The following is a 24,323-nucleotide window of genomic DNA, read 5'->3' on the forward strand; positions in this document are numbered from 1 at the left end:
ACATGTTACACACATTAGAAACATGTTAGAAACATGTTAGACACACGTTAGATACATATTACACACATGTTAGACACACGTTAGATACATGTTACACACATGTTAGACACACGTTAGACACATGTTACACTCATGTTAGACACATGGGTGACGTGTTCCTTCATCATGAGACAGTACATTACATTACATTACATTACATTATTACATGTGATTTAGCTGACGCTTTTATCCAAAGCGACTTACAATAAGTGCATTAAACGATGAGTCCAAACTCAGAACAACAAGAATCAAGCAAGTACACAGTACTACAGACATCATGCTGCTGCTTTAATTCACCACTAAGTAACTAATGAGCAGTTTTTTTTCCTCGTGCTCTTTGTACATGTTTCAACATAACTCCGACATGCTGTAATAATATTTACAAAGCAGCTTTACACAATGAGAATATTGATGACTACACTGCGCTCCAGTGGATACGCTCATAAAATACATTAGTATGCAGGCAGTGTTGTGCTTCCTAAAGTACGGAGTGATGAGGATGATTGTAAAAAAACTGCTTATTTGCACTGAGGGCCATACCAAGCTGGTCAGCTGCACAGGGCAGTACACTGTGTATATTCAGACATGACATGGTCAGGTCAAAGAATGTTTCATGTCACTAGATTTCCCCATCATTCAATTCCCTAAAAGTACAAATTTAAACCTTACAACTTGGTAGCTACACTATTTATTATTATTATTATTAATGTTATTATAATGAATAAAAAGAAACGTATGAGTAATAAATATGAATGAATCTATGTGAAAATATGTTGCTGCTGAAGCGTAACTAAGCACTCTGACACCCTCTGGTGGTGTGAAAGAGAATTTCTGGTTGAACTCAACAACCGTTAACCTTTGACCCGGAGGCCGCTTAGGGCACTGAGGGAGCTGATGTCCTAAGTATTCATTCTGTCAATTTGGGGGATTTTTAACCAAATAAATTAGGAAAATTAGGCTTAGAATGTAGGACTTTTTCTAATTGGAAATGAAAAGGTACGTAAAATGTAAATTCACAATTAACTTAATAATTAATTATTATGGAAATAAATCTGCTCTGTATGAGTGAAAATATTTTTGTAAAGGATTATTGGTTTGAAACTATAATGAAGCAGAGAACACACTCATCCCTTTCTGTTTTTTTGTTGTTGTTGTTTTGCTTCTTGCCTCGTACATCTCTTCATGGATGAATACAATAAAAATATTTGTAAAAAAATCGATATTAAAACAAAATAAAATATATGAAGAACAAATCAAAATTCTCTTGTCTTAAACAGAAAGGGTTTGAACACTTGACTCCACGTGGGGTCGCCGCCGAAGAAAGACACACATAGCCAAGTCAAATTTCCTTACAATAAATACTGTTTATTACTGCAGTTATGAATCTAAATGGAAAGCATTTCCCATTTAAGCCAACTGTAGACAGTTTTTTTTAATAGATTTTATTGTTGGGAATGCTGTGAGCAATCCACATGTTCTTCTCAGTTTGTCTTTGTCGTGAGATTGCTGGTCAACAGCTGCAATCCAAAATGTTCAGCTTATTGAGGACATTATCGGAATAACAACTTTTAACCCCACCGGTTTCACTTAAACGTAAATTCCGTCCTGGTTCAAACAAACACATGTGAGCCTCAACGTAACAGGAGCGCCAGCCAACTGAGATTGGAAAGGATTTCAGGAACAAAGCAGAAAAAGGGACTTTTTTAAACTGGCTTTAACCTTCTCGTCCTCTCACGATACACACATCCCCATGGCAACCTTTAATTGCAGGTGGGGGACTCACCGCTGATTGAGATTTGCCAATTAGACCTCTGCTCTGACCTCTGTGGCGGCTCACCGGTGGATTCTTAGCTCACGTTACACGAGATTTGACCACGTGACTTCGACTTTAAGACTTCCTAAAGACAAATAAAATACTATAACTTTAGTGAGAACCGCTTCAACGTTTTGTGTCCACATACAGGGAGAGGGGAAGTTTCTCCAGGAGGCTCTGGAGTATGCAGGACTTTCTAAATAAAAGTCTCCAGTTGGAAACAGGAGTTTATGAGGGGATCCTCAAGTAAGCTGAGAGATTTTCAAAACAAAAGCCCTTAAAAGGCTTCCTGAGAGCTAAAAAAAAACGTTAAAAATAAAAATGTCGCTAACTTTTTCCTGCTAGTGCTCATACGGTTTAGACCTCAACTGATGGTTTACACTTATTCCAAAAATACACTTCATTGCTCACATTTTCTAATATTCCGACTGTTCATACAGCCGCTTCTTCATACACAGTTAAGCCAGCAGTGCAGTCTAGCTGCCATTTATCAAGCGATGCTGTTCAGCTCCCTGCTACAGGCTACACAAAGCGATGCAGTTCAGCTCCCGACTGTCCATCAATCAGATTTTCCGCTGCCAGCAATCCCACCTGCATTCTCTACTGTTTTATTGCATCACACTATAGCGCAGCAGATGGCCTGACATTCATTTAAATATCATTATTTACAATAAACCGACACGTGAACTCCTCAAACAAGGACACACGTGCACAGGGTTTGTCATTCAGTAAGCCCAGTAGAGTCATTTCTCTCGCCCAGAACGAGACATCTGTAAACATGTAGTCTTGCTTGAAATCTACATTCAGGGTCTGAAGACGTACGCTGTTGAGAGTCCAAAGTGGTAGAAACTACCAAGGAGAAAAAAAGAAAAGAAAAATGTAGCAAAAACCACTGCCACAAAGTTCAAGGGGACATCCGTAATGAATGCTGACACCTTGCGGGCCCTGTGGTCACTGGGTGGCCCTGCTGGATGCAGTTCATCAACTGTGCGCTAGGAGGTGCTGGTCTGACACGGCAGAAGGAAGGTACAAGGGTCCAGTATCATGCAGGAAACCCAGCGCTCCTCTCGTTCCTCCACTGTGCAGTGAGCAGGCCAACACCAGAAGATAACCTGGGAATAAGAGAAAGGATACGGTAAGGCCTGTTGACACGCTTACTTTCCTTTCCTTTGTTGATTTAAAAAAAATGCACATTCAATTGCTTTTAACTATTATAGCATGCATTTAGTAGCTTTGATATGTTTTATGGTGAAAACATTCTGGATTTAATGTAAACAAATCCAAGTATTGTGGCTCAAGACTGGAGAGAATTAAAACTGAATGGAAAACTTCTCTTTATTTAACCCACACACCAATACGTCTTCGTTTTAAAACGCATGACCTTTGTTATGTTTTTTTGGACTTTTGAAAATGCTCTTCGTCTCGTTTCTTAATTTAAGCTAACATTATATTCACAAATTGATTGGAAACTCTGCTTCCGACTGCCCTTTTAAATCTTTCCAGCCGACCAGTATTAAATCAAGAATCATGTGAAAGTGGTGCACCGGTCGTGGACACGGCTAAACTATCTGCTGAACAAACTGGTTGTACCATTTGGTGCCTTTCAGGGCCATTCCTTGTGATGGGCCCTGTCTTTCTTCTTCTTCTCATTTCTCTCCCTCTGTAGTCTCTCCAGCTCGGCCTCATACATCATCTCCTGGATCAGGTATTTCTCTCTGCGCATTCTGTCCCGCAGGTCCTTGGGGAGGTCGGGGATCAGGTACGCGATCAGGGTCTTGATGGCAAAGACCATATGCTGCAAAAGCAGAGAACGTGAGAACAAGAGCCGGCGCCTTGCCTCCACAATGCAGAACAAGCCAAACACTGACGTGACAAGGCGGGCACAAAGAAATGAATCCTCCACCGCGAGGTCGGAGACAGACGGTTTAAAGGCGTTCAATAAAAATAATGCAAGTGACGGACTATTTGACTATTTATATTTATATAATCATGCCTGGATTGTGGAGGGGAGAAGTAGATTTATGGATCGTATTAATGATATGGCCAACGTGGTACAGCTTATTTACAGGGGTGATTTCCTGTGTTATTTTTTTTTTACGACAACCGACAAATTAAACTGTACCCATGGTCATTTAGTGCAGTTTAAATGATTTGTTTTTATTTTGTAACATATTCAAATGCGATTGCGACTTTGTGTAGCTAAACAAGACTAATTAAACCACCTGTGTGAGTCTTCGTTAGTGGCTGTGTGTGCACCTGGCGCTGGACTGAGGTTGCTGATGGGAAACGTCTGGGAGCAGGTCAAAGTGATCGCGGGGTCGGGTGCAAACAGGCAAAAGCAGGGGAGGCATAAATGTTCACACACAGAATGTCCACAAAGCACACGGTGAAATGAGGTCCGCCAGCATTTCCTTTTTCTCACGGAATGGATATCATGAAAGGGATATATTATGATATTTGGATGGGTTCAAATGAGTTTGTCTTGCTCGTGGTATTCACAGATATAATCTGAATGATCCTTCAGAGAGCATGGCTTTTAAAGTTAAATCTCAACACAGACTTTAAGCCTGGTGTAATATTCCTTTAGGAAATCAGTCCAGGTAGTTCAACTTGATTTCATCTGGTTTTAAACGTTTATATTCTGAGACAAAAGCTCATTTTATTTGTATTTACTACAGCAGTTCCTCAGAACACTGTCTATATAATAGTTCTGTCAGATGTAGACAGAGAAAATAAAGTCGCTCTCAAACCACAAGCCTTCTTTATTGGCTGTGAGCACATGACAGCTAGCTGTATAGCGCTCATGAAGACACGTTGACGGAACAGTTTGAAAGAATCCATTTCCTGTCTGGTGCCATATGTCACAGATTGAACACGCTTACCTCAAACACGATGATGAATGCTAGCCGAGCTGCCAGGACGTGCCAGAACTGCAGCGTGTACGAGTAGGGCTCAGCCGAGTCTGGAGGCTCCCTGTAGTCCCGGTACCTGGTGGGTCAACCAGAGTTCAAAGGTCATCAAAGCGGAGCAACATCTGTTTTCTAGCATGAGGGCTTTTGTGTGGTGGGAAAACTCTGACTTTAAATTCTCTTTGCGACTTGATGTATTCTCGCTGAAGCTGGCTTCTGGCTTACATCTAAACTTCAGTTTGAACTATTTATTTGGTTATTTATATTTTATGCGGATCTCAATAAGAGCCTGCGTGTTGGTTAATTAATGAAATGATGGATGAACACACCCACACACACCTTTCTGGGATTGTGCAAATGCTTGCAGACAAATCCTGTTAAAGTGAATATGCTTCTGGCAAATTTCTTCTTTATGTGTAACAGGCACTGAAATGACAGTTAACACACACACAAACACATAGACACGGCTTACCTACAATACTTTACAGCTTCTCCAAACAGCTCGGAGCCATTAGTCATCGACTGTGATCTCTCCTCAAAGTCAGATACCCGAAACACGGAGAGACTGGCGTTGACGTAACCAATCATACACCTGAGGAACATATGAGCAATCATTTTATCCAACACTTGCCGTATCTAAAACGGGAACAAAATAGAACCTGTACATTTCTTTTTGATTTTATCACCCTAACAATGTTTTTTAAATTAAACAAAAATCCTCAATTTATTAAATCAAATTTCTTTAAAGAGTATCACTAATCCTTTGCGTGCACCATGCGGCAGAGCAAACAGAAATTTGACCGCAGTGAAAAAGTTGTATTGGAAAGGCTAAACGCCAACGCGTATGGATTGAAGCAGAACCTTCTGTTCGATAACAACATGTGGTGAATTCCAGAAATGATTGTGCTGCTGCAAAGTTAATAAAGTGTGCAGCATTCAAATATTGATTTTAGAATTTGTATGTCAACGTTATGAATGAGTCACTAAGTTAAAGGAACTAATAGGGGCCAGCTTGTCACAAATTAATATTAACTCGAGGAAAACAAATCGACTCACCCCTGCCCTGCTCGGCCCTGACCAGCACAAGGTCCATACTTGTAGGCGTAAACAAGGCGAGGGATAAAGTCTGAGGTGACAGCGATGACAAAGGCGTTGGTGATGACAGACAAGATGCCGATGCCCTCCAGAATGCCGTACCAGATCCCTGCCAGACGTGGATAATTAGACATGCAATATACATTAAAATGTCAAAGATTTCTCGTGCCTGAGATGTTTTATTCACCTATGTCTTTGGCTTGTGAGGGCAGAGGTCGCCGCCACTGTGTGACGAACTTGTAGGCGTCTAAGCGAATCTCGATGACGTTGTTCAGCAGCGCTAACAGAGGGGCCAGAGGGAAGGCTGCCACAAAGATGGTGGTGAAGCCAAACTGTAGGACTGAAACATACACAACGACCACAAGCCTTCAGGTCCCATAGTTCCTGCAGAGGTTTCTAATGGGTGACATGTTAGCAAACAATTGCGTACGTACAGCAGTTGTGGAGCGACAGACAGATTATATCTGGCTACCTGATGAGTTTAAGTCCAATATTCACTCTCATTATAGCTGCTTTCTCTCCATCAACTCCTGAGGGAAACGAAGTGCTGCAGGGATGACGTATTTTTTTTAGGCCAGTCTGGAAGTTAGCATTCCACTGGTTCCCTCGACAAAAAAGGCAACAGGTTTTTCCATTGGATTTTGGATTATTGCAGAAAATAAAAAAGTATTAAAATACTTCAATTTCTTGATCTTCACAACTAAAAACCCCTTTTATGATTTTTTTTTAATGAAGTGTAATCGCCAGAAGTAAAAAGCTAAGCACTACACTAAAGGTGGACTAGTGTTGGCGTGATGTCGTTTTGTAGTCATTTTTTGTAGCCACTTGTTTGCAACCGGCTTTAAGACACAAGGTCTGCCCTTAAAACAAGCTTTTAGATATTTCCACGTTTTATTTCCCAACATAAAATACATAATCCATCCATCTAACTTGTGAATTTGAAGGGATTTCACATTTCAGGCATCCAACCAAAAACACATTTACTTCGAGTAACAAGGGAATTGGAATGTGCATGAATGTTAAATCCTTTCCTGGTTTTAGGACTCCTTCCTCTCTCTTCTCTGCTAGCTGCTAACCGCTCCGCTAAGCCAACAAGCTAGTTGCTAGCTTTGTCTTGTTTGGTGTGAAGTGGGTTTGTGAGAGCCTTTCTGGTGAAAACAGCTGCCTGCTACATCTTTTGGTTCACTCTCACTCAGCGGTGAGAGTGAACCAAAATTAATTTGTGAGAAAAAAAAAACTCAAAACAATAAGCGGAAAGGTGCTAAAACTGCCCAGTTGAGTGATGATTCTCTGTGGGTTCATCCTTACAAGCAAACCCCTATTACACAGTCATTGTTTCCTTTGTTAATGCAAAAATATTAATAAGTGCAGCTTTAGTTTATATAACTCCCGCAGTCACAAATACAACAGTCAAGAGCAACAAAGATGCGAGCAGAGATGTGGTAAAGCTCCCAGCCCAAATGTAATCCATAGCAAGTCAGTGTCACAGTTACATAACAAGCACTGCAGCAGCCAGGGATCCAAATGAAAAGGTTTTATGAGTTTATGAGTATGAGGTTTTAAGAATTATAGATAGTATTAGAGAGGATTAAGCCGTAGAATGCAATTAGGATAACCTTACGCCTAATATCTGAGGTTGTGGCGCTAACATGACTTAAGCTTTTTACTATCTGTGCTATACCCGAATAGAAAATGTATGCATGGCACTTCCGCTGCAACATACTCATTTCTAAGTATTCGTCAAAGAGTCCGTAGGCATTCATTGGCTGCAGGTTGTAATCCCTCTCCCACTGCGGGAAGCTGGCCTTGGCTTTCTGTCCGTGTTCTCTGCGCAGCCTCCGCCGTGTCCACCAGTTCTGGATCAGCCTAGCAAAGCAACAGCAGAGCAAACAGGATATTTACCTTCAAGATACTACAGGGAACTTTAATCTTGTGTATACCTTGGCGGTCCCTGTAACAGGGGCTGACCCACCCAGGGTCTCCCCCACCCAGACCTGGTTCTGGTTCTCTTGTGTCTCTGGTTCCTCCAGTGGGCCCAGCAATACGCCCTGGGACTCTCATAACCAGTTAATGTTCCTCACAGTAACTTTAACACTGGTTTAGTTGTTATTGTTAATCATTTGTGGTTTTGTTCAGAGTTTTTTTTGTTGTTGTGATGTCTGACATTTAAAGGTGAGAAAAAGCACTCACGGGTAGCCAAGCTCCATGAAATTGTTCCAGGTCTGTTTTAGCACCATGATGATCCCCATCTGCATACAGAGGTCAATGAGACAGCCACTGGGGTGGCACTACAGCAACAAGGAGAGAGAGAGAGAGAGAGAGAGAGAGAGAGAGAGAGAGAGAGAGGGGTCAAATCAAACTGTAGCCCTCGCTTACAATGGCACTCTGCATTGCTGGAGAAAGACTCATCATGCCTTTTGTAAGCAAAGCTCACTGGGACTCAAATTGGTTTGCAGTGTGCAACACTAGAACAGTGGCAAAATGAGCTATACTCCAAAAGTCAGAAGGCATTCTAAAAATAATTGATCTTTGAGTGTGCTGTTGATGCACATTATTCTTCCACAGTGCATTGCACAGAGGAAATGGAAAAGCAACTCACAGCTGCAAAGGAATACATTGCAAATGATGGCAAAACAGCACGGAAAACATTTGGTAATTTTAATCATGGATATATTAGATATATTAGTTCTTGCTCGGCCCATTGGCATTGTGACGTACTCACAGGTTTTTCAATCGCTTCTCTCGGGTCAAGGAACGTCTTTCAAGTATAAAACCTCCATGGATGAAACATTTATATTATAAAGAGTCGTAATTGACCTTGTTAGCAGTGTCCTGTCAGCATTACAGTTCTTGGCAAGACCTGCACTGTGTAGCATTCGAGGGCCAGGATTGGCTCGCTGCCCCGTAATGGTAACCGTTTGGTCCTCCTCCAGCTACCCGGGGAGGGCAGCTTTCATAATGGGAATTGAAGTGAATTGAAAGATTTGACTCGAGTTCAAACTGTATACAATTAACATATCATACGGAGTTGTATGGGACGAACATGGGATTAGTTTCAATGTTTTGCAGCTGTGAGCAGCTTTTCCTTTTGTGCATTGCATTGTGGGAGAATAGTGTCCATCAACAAAACACCCAAAAAACAAATGATTTAGTATGCTTATTTAAGTAAATGTAAAGATGTTGTTGTTTTGGTGGATACTCTTGACCTGCTTCAAATTAGTTTGTTAAAAACTGATTGTGCTGGTATTATATTGGTTTTTCTAATTCCATGGATTACAAAGTTTATCTCGTATGAAAACTGTTGTTTCTCTTACTTCATCTGTTGTAATTTCTTCTTTACAGCGTTATTTAAAAGCCTTATGCTGTCTAGCACAGAGGTGCAATCAGGCGAATCAGACACATAAAATTATAATCAAAATGTTTTTTTTGAGAACACTTTTCAGACGTTCCCCTGCAGCTTTCATCAGCAACTGGAAAAAAAGCCACTAATCTCTCCAAGCAGACGCCGTACTTGTACTGTACATGTCACATTTGTCCATTTCCATTTCAGCAGCCATGGGAACTAGCAATGACACATTAGCTCAGTATATTAAAGCGTCAACTCAGCCCTTTTGTCCCCGAAGACCGACTCAGTGCGTGTTTCCCTGCATGTTCCCATAAGTACTGCTGGCAGCGACGCTTCCTGCTGAGGGAGGTTAAACCGCCCGGTGGATGGGCATACAATAATGGCTTAATGTCCAATTTGGAAATACTTATATCCATAATGCTTTTCTGCTATCCCCCGATGGAAAAAGCAAGGTAATTACTCACTTCTTCCAGTTTCCAGCGATTGATGAGGCGTAGATAAGCACCAGGCCGGCCTGTAAATCTGTCAACACAGGGATAAAACTAAAACTTTATTCTGTCAGGTGGCAGCGTTAAAATCAGGCAACATCAGCAGACTTTGCAGTGGCCAATGAGATGTGTTTGCCATCAAACATATTGACCTTTTATCAGTTTTAAACCTATTATACGGACAAACCGAAAGCCCCAAAAAAATCAAACCGTAAAAAAAACGTATTATCTATTTTCTCAATACTGGGGGATTTACTTGATTTTTCTTGCACAGCTGGCTGGTGTACTGGAAAAAGCTGAGAATACATTGTGTGCCTGCCTCAATATTTCCTGGTGTGTCTATTTGTTTGGTGTCTCGTTACTCAGATGACACACATGTCTTAGTTTCTGTTTCATCCAAACACATAAGTACATACATTTAGTCAGGAAATAAACATTTTCAAGCACATGACTTTCCAGAGTCTGAGTATTCACACACCACGGCCATTTGCACCGGTCCGACTGTATTTGTTGCGAGTTCTGCAGGAATGTTCTCACCTTCCCAAGAAGAAGGCGATGTAGAAAGTGGAACTGTTGAGGTTAACGAACTGAAAAAGGAACATCTTGAGGGTGAAGCTGTTCTCCCACTCTGACTCTGTCCTTGGCTGTTCTGTGGTTGGCACACAGAGAAACTGATCAACTGATAAAAACACTGCATGTTCTGTACAGGAGTTACTAAATCTGCGTCACCCTTTCAGCTTCCAGAAAATTTCGATCTTCTGGTGCAGACAACTTACCTAAATTAGTGAGGAGAAGAGCAACCTTTTCATAGAGCTAGAAAAAAAAACCACAACGTTGTCACCAATCACTGAGGAAGGAAGTTCGACCGATCGTAAACCTGTTGTTGCAAGAAAGAAACACTATTTTTGTGTCTGGCCTGTGATGATGTTTTGTGTGCCACCTCCCACTCACCACGTTGAGGAGCATGATCATGCAGAAGTTGATGCACACTGCCGTTCCCGTGGTCGCCACCTGAGAGTTGTTCCTGATGAGGGCCCAGTCGAACGCGGCGAAGGTGCTGACGGTGATGACGCGGTATATCACGATGCCGAACACCGCGGCAATCACCACCAGAATCTGTGACATCGCAGCGAACGCAAATTCAGTTTATTTTGTATCGCCCCAATATCACAAATGATCCTCAGAGGGCTTTACAATCTGTACACATACGACATCCCTGACCTTTGACCTCACATCGGATCAGGAACAACTCCCCAAAAAACTGAAAAAAAAAACTTTCACTGGGAAAAAGGTGAAGAAACCTTCAGGAGAGCAACAGAGGAGGATCCCTCTCCCCGGATGGACAGAAGCAATAGATGTCATGTGTACAGAATGAACAGCATTTACAGAGTTACAACACATTCAATGAATATGACATACATGTATGAATAATTAGTAGAATGTATGAATAATTAGTAGTAGGCATGGACCACGATCCAGACCTCCACAAACCATGAAACAGAACACAAGACTTTCCATTGACGTCAATAGTCCAAAAGATAGAAATAGTCAAAGACGCTCACCATGAAGAAGATCCCGGATGCTGAGACGATGAGGCGACTGTATTTGTCGCTGAAGGCCTGGTGAGGTTCAGGCTTTCCAGATATGGGGTTCATCCTCTCCTTTTTGGAGTATTTGGCCTCAAACTGGGGGCGTAACTCGTCCTGAAAGACAAAAGGACAAAGACATGCCTGAGCAAGACTTAGCAGTGACTGTAAATAGTCCCCTCAGTGCAACAGTCCCACCTTTTATAAATACATGCCTGCAAACTAGCATCGACTGGAAACACGTATAAGTAGGCAAGTACTTAGAAATACTGTCTGTGTGACTTGAAACGAAAACGAAAACGAAAAATGGCAGCAACTTGTTGTTTCACTTTTTCAGACGTCCTCTCGCCACATCTCACTCAATCTGTAATCAGATCCACAGACGCAGAAATAAAAAGGACGGGCTTCACCTCCTCCTCCTCCCAGTCGATGAGGTCCCAGTCGTATGCGAGGACGGCCCTGCGCCGTTTCCAGAACTCCAGGAAGACCGTGGCTGAAACCCACGACGGAAAGGAAAACCCAGCGTCAGGTGTTTGCATGTGACCGTGTCACGACGACACTGTACAGATCAAATATGCTAAATATGTCATCGACATTTAAAAAACCCAAAAAGAAACATATTTATTTCAGGTTAATAAATGAGCATACTTTGGTGGAACATGCACTCTCCATGCTGACGCCTTTACGCTGCAAGTACTATTTGAACCAGCTGGGTCAGAAAAGAAATGAAGAAGTGTGTGTGTGTGTGTGGGGTGGGGGGGTGGGGGGGGGGGGGGGTGGGGGGGGGGGGTGGGGGGGGGGGGGGGGACAATTCAAATAACAAAAAATGGGCGAGTGCCTCGAACATTTGTGTTAAGGCCGACAATCTCCCTATTACATAATAAGTCTGTCTCCTGGAGATCCTAAATGGAGGACATTTAGAAGTCTGCGTTGTCCTTTCGGGGAGAAGGCAGCGTCCCGGTGTGCTGGCATGAGGCTCGGTATGGCTGAACAAAGTCCTTTGGATAGCTTACTTATTGCACACCATGCCTCTCCACTGAACACTGAAGCGAGAAGCTCACAGATTATTGGATCTCTATTGTGTCCACGTCTGTTGAAACGTAGTGAACGTGGGGGCCGCAGCTGTCTGAGAGGGGCACCGCTTCCCCGTGTGGAGCCAGCAGGGGGGGGGGCCCACTTCTGAGGAGCCTTAATGAAGGGATTTGAGCCCATCCTCTGCAGCCGAGCCCCGGCGTCATATCCACTCGGACAGCGGCAGCAGCAGCAGTGACTGGAAGGTCAGTACATTAGTGCACAACAATACTTTAAAGTGTGATATCAGTGAGGCATGTTTTTAGTGAGATTATTAGTTTGTGTGACCTGTGTCATGTCTTGTATATATTTTACTCTACGTTGTATGCACTTTATTTTTTGTATTGTTTTCGCACCCTTTCAATATTCATGTTTATCTGACGTCGTGTCCTTTTTTTATACCCTAAATAAAATGTTCCGTCCGCGTGTTTTCTCTAGTCTTCTATATGATATGATGCCTTCAACCTTACATTTCATGCAGGTCTTTTAGTTTGTGCGTTTGCAGAGTGCTCAGAGGTGTCTAACTTATTAAAGGTTGTTAAAGTTAATCTGTGGACAAGATAAGAGGGAGAATCAGATCATTAAAGCCAACATTTGGCCTTTTACCTCCTTAAAACACTTTTCACATCATGCTGACTTGATTCAATTAAAAACTAAAATATTTTAATACCCTGAATCTTTTTTTCCCCCACACACCATTCCTGTCACACTCAATCCCAATCAACCCTCTCTACACACAGACAAGCAGACCGGAAACCTTTCAAGACTTCAGCAAAGGGATTTTGCTCTGAGACTTATGAGAAGCAGATGTAATGATTGATATTAAATCTACCAGGGCACAATGATTTCTACATACTCTTTAATCACAGAACATTTGCTCACAGTCAATAGGTTGGCCGTGGTCTTCACAGCCAGATTGGATCCTTTGAGTGTGCAGAGGAAAGCTTCAGTACCTGCTTCAGGGCCGCTCCTGCAGCCTCATGGGACCTCTCCACAACCAAAACCTGACCCAACCAGAGGTCACCCACTGGGAGTCAACGCCACACCTCTCTTCAGCTGGTACTGTAGCATTTATCCGTTTGATGATGTGTTGCTCTACATTTTTCTTCTCTTTACTTTTCTTTGACTGAACTGTAGTCCCGCTATATTAGCAGATCGCAATAAAACATGAATACTAAGATGTCTAAAGGCCTGAATTATTAACGCGCACTAATGCAACAGGGTCTGCGATGCTCTTATGAGTCTACTGCAGTGTGAGAGCCACAGACAGCACTTACTGTCTGTGAATTAAACAAATCACTTTTTCATTTAAATTCTTGTACATGTTTAAATGTGTCTCTGAGTCTAAAGAGCAGCGTCTGCATTGAGCTGTAAAACCGCATTGAATCTTGTTCTCTCCTCTTTACCCTCAACAGTTAACAGCATCATAATCGTGCTGGGCGTGTTGACCTTTGCCCTACAGCTGTGTTTAGTTCTGTTCTTCACGCTGAGATGTTGGCGATTGGACCGCAGAGTGCAAGAGGCTCTCAAACACCCGGAGACGTGGAACAAACTCACCGGTGAGCATGCTGCTCGCTCTTGTTCTTGTTTTGGAACGAGGGATATTTTAGGCGGCTCTTGAAATTGTACAAATCAAACACAGTTTTTACATTACATTACATTTAGCTGACGCTTTTATCCAAAGCGACTTACAATCATGTTACATTCATACACTGTAGACACAGCTACAGGGAACAATTCAGGGTTAAGTGTCTTGCTCAAGGACACATCGACTAGGGCGGGAATTGAACCACCAACCCCCTGATTGAAAGACAGACCTGCTAACCACAGTCGCCCAGTTTTAATGTTGATCATGTGAAAGCAACCATGCAAATAATGCAACTTTAGTTGTGAGTGGTTTTCAAGAAACAAACCCATTGCCCAGTATTTAATTTAAAGCCGTTTTGTAGATCTATTGCTATGGCAACTACTATTTCATGCCTGTGTCTGATCTTGTAGCATATTTTGAACCCATGTTATTCAGATTGAATAACATTCAGATGGCATTAGGGCAGTACCGAATGTCATTTCCTTTAACATTCAAGCTTCGTTATTGTGGTTGTATAAATTTAAGTTATTAATGTGTATTAATGTTAGATTTCCGCTGGACTTGACCTTCTATAGAGGTGCGTACCTCCCTTTGTGTGTGGCAAGCCGAGGAGCAAATAGTTATGACAATTTTGTTTTTGAAAGGCCAACCGATATGAATTGGAGCAGAATAGTTCATTTGATAAAAAAAAAAAAAAAAGATTACATGTATCAATTTTTGGAGTCATTGAAACATGTTTAGATCACACCTTTGTTGTTTCCTTTCTTTTCTATCCCTCAGCCCCCTCATGCTTCCACCGAGACATCCATAAACAGGCCAGCTACCAGCCATGTGACGATGACGATGGTGCTGCTGCTGCTTCATCACCTGTCCTGTCTGCAGCCGCTGAGGAATATGAACCAATCACAAACTCTCTGTTGGCCCCTCCCATACCCTGGGACCTGGTTCAGTGCTAACAGCTTCCTGACCCTCTTGCCTACACGATGAATGCAGTGAATGCATGCTTTTAAAATAATGTACAATCTCCTACATGCAATGCAACGATATGTTTTTTAAATGTTGTGACAATACTTTTTAGAGACCTAGGATATATTTTTACTATTTCAGTAATTACAAAACAAGTTAAAGCCGCACTAATCGATACCTTTATGGGACCGATGGGTCAAATGGCGGTCTAGTGTGAAGGTGTTGATCATCGTGACAAACTCACAGAGGACGATCTCACAATTAAGCAAATCTCCTCAATTCTTCGTCATGTTCTTTGAGCATCTTTTAGCTCATCGGCCTGCAACTTTAATGTCTTGGTTCAGTCTCATCGCGTGTCACTTCCTGAAGTAGAGCGAAGCTGTTTTCAGTGATGATTCTAATAAAGCCACTGTATTATGCTACATGCCCAGCAGAGAACCGTGAACGTAATGAGAGACAGATTTCCAAGAGCAGCAAAGACAGACATTGATAAAAGGACATTGAATATTGGACTTACAGTCAGCAGGTGGATAGAGACACAACTGCCATTTGTTTTCTTGGTGTATAACTAGGCGACATGTGAGCCATATGAACTTTGTGAGGGTTATAGAATGCACATGTTTTCTGCTTGTTGCATTGCCCCAAAGTGGCAACAAATGTGGTCTCAGTAAATCTTCAGGAGAAAACATCTTAACGGTTTGTCACTCACCCCAAACAGCCATGAACACGGCGAAGAAAACGGTTGCTCCGTTGTCAAAGAGATGGGTGACCTGAAGAGAAGATGGGAAGAACAACATTTAGCTGACGTTTACAGTCTAGTGTGTTTAGGATTCAAGGGGACGGATGGATATTCATAATAATGTTTTTATTAGCGTGTAAGCTGAAACTAATTATCGTTGTGTTTTCGTTAGCTTAGGATAAGCCCTTCAAAACTACAATACATCAAGGCCCCAGGAAGAGCCCCAGGCTTTGAAATTTAAGAAAGGTGCCAAAGTTTGGAACTTTTTTGGGTCTATCACGTCATGCCATGAGGCCCAAAAATACGTCTTACATTGGGAAAGAGACCGTAAATCAATGTATAATTTGCTTTTTTCAAGGACATCAACTTTCCACTGAAACGTGTCGTCAATTAAATGATTGTGTCATTAAAATTGCGCATTGATCCAGAGTTATTGTCCCTCTTGAGCGAGTCCTCTTGACGGAGTCCGCCATGTTGCACCACGATGTTTCTACAGAAGCCCAGAGTGGACAAATCAGACACTATCGAGAGAGAGAGAGAGAGAGAGAGAGAGAGAGGGAGGGAGCGAGAGAGAGAGAGAGAGAGGGCCTTCTCACTGTTACGTTACCTGAAGGCCACCGTAGATAGGAAAGGGCGGAGTGAGCGAAGGCGTATTCAGCTGCTTTCACCGATACGTCCCACGCAAACCGACACTCGGCTCCTTTTACTGTAATACTGATGCAGTTTAGCTTCAATCCCTGACCACTACTTCTCTGAATCAAACCCACCAGAGTTGACCCTCGCTGACTTTGTGCTGAATGTGGTTAATCGGTTTTCGAGATCTCGAGTATTTAGTCCCGTTGCTGTGGTGACAGTACCTTGGCGTAGATGCAGCTGTCTGACAGTCTCAGGTGAGGGCAGTACTGGTCACAGATGGGGCACATGATGATGTCAGTAGCCTGGCAGATTTCTTTACTGGAGAACAACAGGTAGCCTGTCAGACTCCAGTTGAGTTGGTATCACAATGTCTAGCAACTTTAGTGCAACACAGTCAAAAAAGACAAAGTGAACCATTCAAGCACAGCGCTGCATGTGTGTGTGTTTGTGTGTGTGTCTGTGTTTGTGTGTGTGTCTGTGTGTTTGTGTGTGTGTCTGTGTGTGTGTGTTTGTGTGTGTGTCTGTGTGTGTGTGTTTGTGTGTGTGTCTGTGTGTGTGTGTGCAGACCTCTTAGGTTTTATATCGGAGTTGTGAACGTTTTGTTGTTCAGCTTTCTTACACTTTCTCAGTCTTTTAAAGAGATGACTGAGAGCATTTACATCTTAAGCATTTACTTTAACCGGAGAATCCTGAATACGTTTTACTTTATTATTTCATTTAACAGGTGTCCAATACGATAAGTAACAAGGGACAGTTTCACACTCCATTGCCTTATCTTTAGGTCTATCTGATCTGCAGAAATAAACCAAGGCTTGTTCTTCTGGAGAAATACATTTTTTTCTTTTAAATGCTTGACACACAGTACGATAGCAGCTCTTATCAGAACAGAGAGGAGGTGTGTTTACCTGACCTGGCAGTGCTCCAGAGTGAAGAGGCCATACAGGAATACCAAGAGGCCCACCAGAGCGGCAGGGAACAGCATCCCTGTGTACCAGCCGAGCCAGGCGAAGTACAGGCCGATCTTCTCCCCAAAATACCTCCTGAAACCACAGCAACCAGTTCCAGGGTGTCTTTCACGATACTTCAATAGAATATTCATACAAAATATATTGTATGTGATTAAAGAAATGCAGATTCAACTGATATAAGACAGTTGGGAGATTAAGTACCACCACTACTACTACCTGTGATGATGCTTTGATGGTTGAGTGGGACTTTAAAGTTACCTAATGAGGTCCAGCGGCTGGTACTTGTACCAAACGCCCCACCAGGCCCAACATTCGTACAGCAGGTGCCGGTGGTTCTCTGCTCCGTGTGTTCTGATGGAGTTTTTGCTGTGGTAGCTCCCCTGTTAGAGCACACACACACACACACACACACACACACACACACACACACACACACACACACACAGAGATACGTGATCTATGTGCATGTATGTATTGCTGTAACATCAGGACATGGAATCCAGGACCACACACAAGAGACACAACAAGAAGTCATGACTTCGAATGACAAAAATGTAATTAATGAATGACTTTATGGAGATCAGATGGAGCAAAATTACCTCGTGAAGAGGGAAAGCTGCCTCGTACGAACTATTGCTCAAAAGACGATTCAGTCCTGGAATCAAACACAGAGAGCGGTGAAAGGAGAAAAACAGAAGTCTGATCTGATGTTAGAATGATCTGGACACAGATTATTAGTGAGCCCTTTATTGAAGCATAAGATAAAAAAAAGATAAAGTTCCGGGAAACATTAGAAAACCAAAGTAGCAAAAACTAAAGATTTGGGGGGAAATAGAAAGGCGATAAAAAAAATCAAACACAGTGTCTGAATATTATTTTCTCTTTTTTAAAACGATTTAAATCACCTCCGTTTTCCTCACATTTCAAACAGTTGGAGGATTTGTCATAAACTCACCCATCTTATTTTTACCCTCCTCATATTTGACCCGCTGCAGGATGTGGTGGACGATGCGACTTCTGGTGGCGTTGCTGAAAAAAGTGTCTTTGTTGTGGATGATGAAACTGCAGAGAAACCGCACCGGTTATTAAAAATGACTGTCTGCTGTGGATGATACTGCTCGTGTCTGTGGAGAGTTTGCATGTCTACGGCAACAGAGAGAATTTCAAGTGGCAAAAAGTACAGAAGAGGAAATAAGAAAGAAACCTACCGGGGACCACCGTTGGATAAAGTTCAAGTCAATTCTCTGGGACCAGCTTCTAAAGGGCAGTTCCGTTAAAAACAAACAACTCACTGGTGTATCCGTGATCGACTGAAGGGGGCGGTAAAGCTCTCGTTCTCCTCCAGGTCGGCCAGAGCGTCGTTGTCAAACTTCATGGGCTTGCGGGGCAGCCAGCCGCGGAACTTGCTGATGCGCTTCTCCATCCTGCAAGCGAAGTCGGTGTTAAAGCTGCCCGAGTCCCGAGTCCCGAGTCCCGAGTCCCGAGTCCCGAGTCCCGAGTCCCGAGCTGCCTCTCCGGGCCGAACACTCACCTGCTCATGAACTTGTGCCGTCGCTGCGTGTAAAAGATTTTCCTCCTGGAATACGCAGGACATTGGGAATGATTAACTTAGAACACAGTGCAGTAATGAGGATAATGATACAGACAAGTGGTACTACTACTACTACCAATGCTACCGTTACTATGACTGCTTCTATCCATGCTTCAGGTATAAATGATACTATGTTTCAAACAACAGTATCAAACATTAAAAAGGTAGCCACTGGAGTTCTTCGACCACTAGAGGCGATATGGAGCAGTGTTTTTTTTTTATGAATGGACCTCTTGTTTGGTTTGTACCGTGCAACAGAAAATACATATTTCCGCCGCTGGTTTCATGCTGGTCCGCTGATTGACAGCTGATTGACAGCTGATCGACAGCTGATTGACAGCCGGTGCGCAGCGATAAATAAAAGGCAATAAAAAAAAGAGAACCCGCTTGCAAACTTGTAAACAATTCGTGATTCAAAACATTCAAAAAAACGTCGCCGTTGCAAATCTTCTATGAGGAAGGAAATGCATTTTCGTGAATGTTAACAGAACTTTTATTTGTTCAGAACCAAACGCCTTTTGTAAGTTTGTCTTTTCTTCCACGATGAGACAATGCTTTGAGTGTTTGTCGTTTGTTGTTTGTTGTCACCTGAAGGGCATGCGGATGTTCATGAGCTCTGCGTAGCGACAGAGGACGTCCCATGGCGCATGAAGCTTCAGGAAAATCACGTCGCTGTTTGTCAAAGATCCCTGTGGAGGAAACCAAACACGAGGAGATACGATAGCTGAAACAGAGAGGACCACAACACACCAGTAAGAGTACAGTGAGAGACGGCTGTTTCCCCCCTTCACGTTCTCGATAAAGATGAAGTTGATGCTACTGCATCGGCAGATACTGCACACGGATCACAAGCATCCACATGTTCCACTTGTCCAAATTCAAGTCTCTCCAGGAGAACATTGCCATCAGCACATTTGTAGTGGAAAGGCTCGGAGCGCTTTCAAATCCAGCAGTCTGGAAGTTGAGATGACCGGCTCTATAGGACCGAGCGTTAAATCCCTCCTTCACACACATTGGTATTGATGTTGCTCACGTTGCCCTCTGTGAGTGCAACGTCGATCACAAGCGACTTGGCCAGAAAGAAAATAAATCTTTACTGAGCAGCGCGAGCAAAACCCCCCAAAAAAGATTGTCAACACACAGATGGAGGCCTGATGTGATTAGAAAGGTCACGCTTCAGGTGGAGCCTCCTCATTATATCTTCCGCCCCGCTGATGTGCCCTTGAGCAACACACTTAATCCCCACCAGCTAAATAAACGTTGAATTAATCATTGCCGCATCGAGTGGGGAAAGCTCTTCAAATATAAATATGCTTTCATACAGTACATCTGGCCAGATACAATTATACATTTTAAAGCGGCTAAAATCAATATTTTCTTGCCTTAGTGTCTTTCAGCTCAGCAACTTCACTGTTTTGGTTCAATCTCCTCGAAGTTGCCTCCAGCCAAAGCAGGCAGCGAAAGAAATCTGTGACACTGACATTGATCTATCCTCATTAGTTTAGCCTGTGTGTGTGTGTGTGTGTGTGTGTGTGTGTGCGTGTGTGATGAAGGAAGCTGTGAGCGTAAATGTTCCTTCTTTACCTCCTTTTCCATCTGTAAGCCCTCGGCACGGATGTTCCGCTCAAATATCTCCCTCTTCTCTGACTGCGAGCTGGACTTCCTGTAAACCAGGATGTAGTCAATGCGACTCTTCCCATCGCTGAAGCACAGGCCTCTGGACTTGCTCCTCCCCTAACAGACAGACAAACAACAACCAGGAGCCATTGGTAGCCAGCTGTTTTACATGGACGGAAAGGAGCAATGGCCTCTGGGAGTCCAGAGGTCTCGTTCCCAACACTGACCTCCTGGACGTCCGATTTGGTGTTGTCGTCGAGGACGCTGCTGTTGGTTCCTTGGTTCAGCAGCGTGGAGTCGTCGTCTCTAGACGGGCTGATGACGCCATCTGACCTTTTTCTTTCAAGCAGCACATTGACACCCTTCACAGCTGGAGGGAAGATCAGCAGAGTGTAAATAATCCATCCATCCATCCATTTTCAATACCGCTTATCCTCATTAGGGTCGCGGGGGCGCTGGAGCCTATCCCAGCTGACAGAGTGTAAGTAATAAAGTAATAATGCTGCAGGACTGCCGACTGAATATTGACGTGGTTTGGTTTCACCAACAACAGACTTGGTTAGACTTCAGAAAAAAAGACTGTGGTTTGGGTTTAAATAGTGAATAGTTTTGTAGTGAAATAATTAGCTTTTGTTACGTAGCTCACGTAAATGTAAACGTTGGTTTAAGCTGCAGAACAAAAGTTACGTAACATAACTCAACGATGGCTTGGTTTCACACGGGACGTAGACGGAGGTCTCCTGGGTTAAAGTCTATGTAACACAACCATTCACCTGGACCTCCAAAGCAGACTTTCTTGCTGACTGTGACTGTCTAAAAAAGTGGTTGGTTTGGCAGTAGGATCGGTGTGTTTGTGTGATAGAGAGAGAAGGTTTGTGATAATATCAGTTGTATGGGATAGAGACTTGTTACGATAACGCAAATCAAGCATATGTATTTTTAATAACGGCTGCCAGAGTAGTCTGCAACCAGATGCAATACAACACCGGGAGCTGCCCAGTTCCACAACATGACAGGATTTGAACACATCACGGTGTACAGGAAGAGTCCAGAAGGTCGGAGCCCTCAGCGTCTCACCGAGGGGAGGCACATCGTCTCGAGTGCTGGAGTCCTCGGCTTTGGACGAGGAGCCCTCCATGATGTCCGCCTCCCCGCGGGAGAGGAAAGCTCTGTCCGCTGCCTGGTAGCCTGAGGTGGAGGGCTGCGGCGGGACTCTGCGGCGGCGGGGGCTCCTCCGACGGGGCTCAGACCCATGGAGAGCAAAACTCACACCTACAGGAACACAGAAAACGTGTTTTTCATGAAGACTTTTGTCTCGTCACGTTTCCCAGACATTATTTACAGTCTGTAAAGTCTGTAAATAATGTCTGCAGAAGCTGGTTTCTTAATGATGCTGAATTTGTAGACAAACAAATCCATCAGTAATAGGCTTACCAAATTAGAAAACACCTCATATAAATACTGCTATCTATGATAAATGGAGTATGTACGGCTTCACAAACTACTACAAATAAATAAAAAAGTCGAGCATGTGCAAAACATAATCCTTAAAGTCAGCAGAGACCAACTAGAGGCAAATGACCTGAGCCAGAATATCTATTTTAATACATTTCATGAATTTCATTGAATTAAACCACAGTGAAAGGAAGAAATTCATTGCGGCAACAGTACACATTTTGGTAACCGCTAACAAAGCATCAAGCTTCTGTTTTTGGAATGAAAATGAAGTTTCACTGCTCCAAACACCTACAATCAGCAGAGTTTATTGAACTAATAAATGGCACAATAAAATACAATGTTTGGCTCCGGTAATGTTTACACAGATATTGCCTAACAGTACTTACTATCTTGCCAAGTTTAGATTGTTTGTTAGCCAGGATGAATAAATATGTATTAATCTTAGAAAGGTTGGAAACAGTTGTTTACATGTTGAATACGTTAGTACTCATCACATCATTATGCTTCTGGACCGTTCGACTTTGCACACTGTCATTTGACCCATTTCTTCTAGAAATATGGATAAGAGAAGCTTAAACTAAAATATTCACAATAAGTGAATTATTTTTGGTCCTTGCTTCACTCATTCCTCGTAAAATGAGTCAAAAATCCATATTAGCAGTAAATGCAAAGACATTTTCCATAAAACTTATTTTCCTGGATTATTGCGGTAGTCTACAGGCCAAATTAGAAAAATTGGACTGAAAAAAGAAGAAGCAGGAATAAGACTGTGAGAGAAAAAGGTGAAAGTCAAAGCGGGGAAGACCCACAGCGGCAGCTCGGTAACCTTTATCTCCGTAATAAGGATTAACCTTGAAAGACCTCGAAAAGACAGTCCACAGAAACACACGAGCCAATTGGGTCTACTTGTCAAGTAGACTGTGTCCTTTTGGGGGTAATTATTCAAAGCTCAGTAAAACAGCTTAAATCATCCATCTTAATATGTCTCCATCTCTTACTGTCAGTTCTCTTGAGAGTTGGAAGACTTCAGTGGAGGTGGCTGGCTGTCTTGGAGGTGTGTGTGTGTGCGCTGGATTTTTTTCCTGTTTGTGACATGAAAGGTGACTCAGCAAAAAAAAATTCAAAAAATCTGCTGAGCCGCATAGAACCGGGGCCGGAGATAGAGGTTGGGGAAGCGTCTCGGCTCTTTAATCAGCCGCTGATGCTTCGGGACATCGTAACCCGATGGATGAGGCGAATAGAAACAACGCCGGGGGAGATAACCAGTCCTGCTCCTCAACTCCTCTAAACCATTCACTGCTTCAGCTATCCACGCGGTAGCTGCAGTGGGCGAATGCATCAAGAGACTTGCTGACTATAAATATTGTCTCTCAAAGGACTGACACGCCACATGTTAGCCTACATCGTGCCGAGACATTGGCCAGTCAAACAATGTACCCATCCAACTTCAACAGCCCTGTGGTACTCCTGTAACAGCCCTGTGGTACTCCTGTAACAGCCCTGTGGTACTCCTGTAACCCGAGTCACAACTGAGTCTTTGGCAGCACACAGAACGGTTCTCTTCAGAACGCGGTGACAGTAAGTGCAACTTAAGGTGTTTCGGTAGCTATTTGATACATATGACACGGCCTGTTTCCCCATTTCCTTCTTACAACACTAAATAAAAAGGATGGCTAGTCACTACAACTCACAGGCAATATACACAACCGACAAGCTGTGTATGAACGGTCCTAGGCGGCTAACGAATAGCTTCATCTTTAAATGTTTGGACCATTTTCTAACACATTGGTTATTACCCACCGGACGATTTCCTTTAGCATTATAGTTAAGGAAACATTTGCAAGATCACATCCTAAATATCTACTTTTATGTACAGTATATCGTTAGCAGTCATTTAAATCAACCCAACAGACCATTACCACATCGGTGGGTTTTATGAACTACTTGATTTTCTAATAATAAATAAAGCCATATTAATTGTTATATTTGCCCTTTTAGTTCGTGAGACAAAAAAAACAAACACGTTGTGGCTCCTCGCGTAAGACACATTCAGCCCGGAGATGACAGCTCACACTGAGAAGAGAAGACAAGATTGCAGGATGAAAGGAACGAATGGGAGGTGGGAGGTGTGTGCGATGTGTTGCCGAGGCGATCAAGTGTCAGTCACTTGGGAGGAGGAATCCGTCGTTCCACCTGGATGCTCCCATCATGCCTTCGGGTGGACGGAAGGGGTGGTGATGATCTCCCTGACTGCATCGCGGAACACACACACACACACACACACACACACACACTCACACACACACACACACTCACACACTCAACCCATTTCCGTGTCTTACAACTGATGCAGCGTTCAGGATGAGGAAGTAGAGTGTATGAAAAAAAAAAATGAAAAAAGTACATTCACAAT

The 24,323-nt window shown here is 43.0% G+C and overlaps 1 protein-coding gene across 1 annotated transcript; it reads right to left on the reverse strand.

Moving 5' to 3' along the window:
• Window positions 1-1,752: 1,752 nt before the first annotated feature.
• LOC117726471 (anoctamin-4-like) lies at window positions 1,753-23,173 on the reverse strand. Its single transcript, XM_034526779.1, has 27 exons — window positions 22,909-23,173; window positions 21,530-21,724; window positions 20,680-20,822; window positions 20,420-20,569; window positions 19,424-19,524; window positions 18,776-18,820; window positions 18,537-18,668; window positions 18,200-18,306; window positions 17,844-17,899; window positions 17,503-17,624; window positions 17,182-17,316; window positions 16,498-16,594; window positions 15,611-15,671; window positions 11,687-11,769; window positions 11,253-11,393; window positions 10,642-10,806; window positions 10,467-10,503; window positions 10,228-10,339; window positions 9,667-9,724; window positions 8,047-8,144; window positions 7,580-7,722; window positions 6,044-6,196; window positions 5,818-5,965; window positions 5,234-5,353; window positions 4,735-4,840; window positions 3,443-3,647; window positions 1,753-2,964 (listed from the first exon to the last, which is right to left on the reverse strand). Exons 2-26 carry the CDS (start codon window positions 21,588-21,590, stop codon window positions 3,456-3,458), a joined length of 2,766 nt encoding a protein of 921 aa, XP_034382670.1. The 5' UTR covers window positions 21,591-21,724; window positions 22,909-23,173; the 3' UTR covers window positions 1,753-2,964; window positions 3,443-3,455.
• Window positions 23,174-24,323: the final 1,150 nt, after the last annotated feature.

This window comes from Cyclopterus lumpus, chromosome 23, assembly GCF_009769545.1.
Source record: "Cyclopterus lumpus isolate fCycLum1 chromosome 23, fCycLum1.pri, whole genome shotgun sequence".
NCBI lineage: Eukaryota > Metazoa > Chordata > Actinopteri > Perciformes > Cyclopteridae > Cyclopterus > Cyclopterus lumpus.

What these genes read in the sequence shown, in the direction of transcription:
- LOC117726471 (XM_034526779.1), bottom strand. Translation starts at nt 21,590, where the DNA reads ATGGAGGGCTCCTCGTCCAAAGCCGAGGACTCCAGCACTCGAGACGAT. An exon ending in CTGGAGCACTGCCAGGTCAG is followed by an intron (nt 16,595 to 17,181) that starts GTAAACACACCT and finishes GTTGTTCTCCAG; the next exon opens with TAAAGAAATCTGCCAGGCTA. An exon ending in ATCGCCTTCTTCTTGGGAAG is followed by an intron (nt 9,725 to 10,227) that starts GTGAGAACATTC and finishes CTGTGTTGACAG; the next exon opens with ATTTACAGGCCGGCCTGGTG.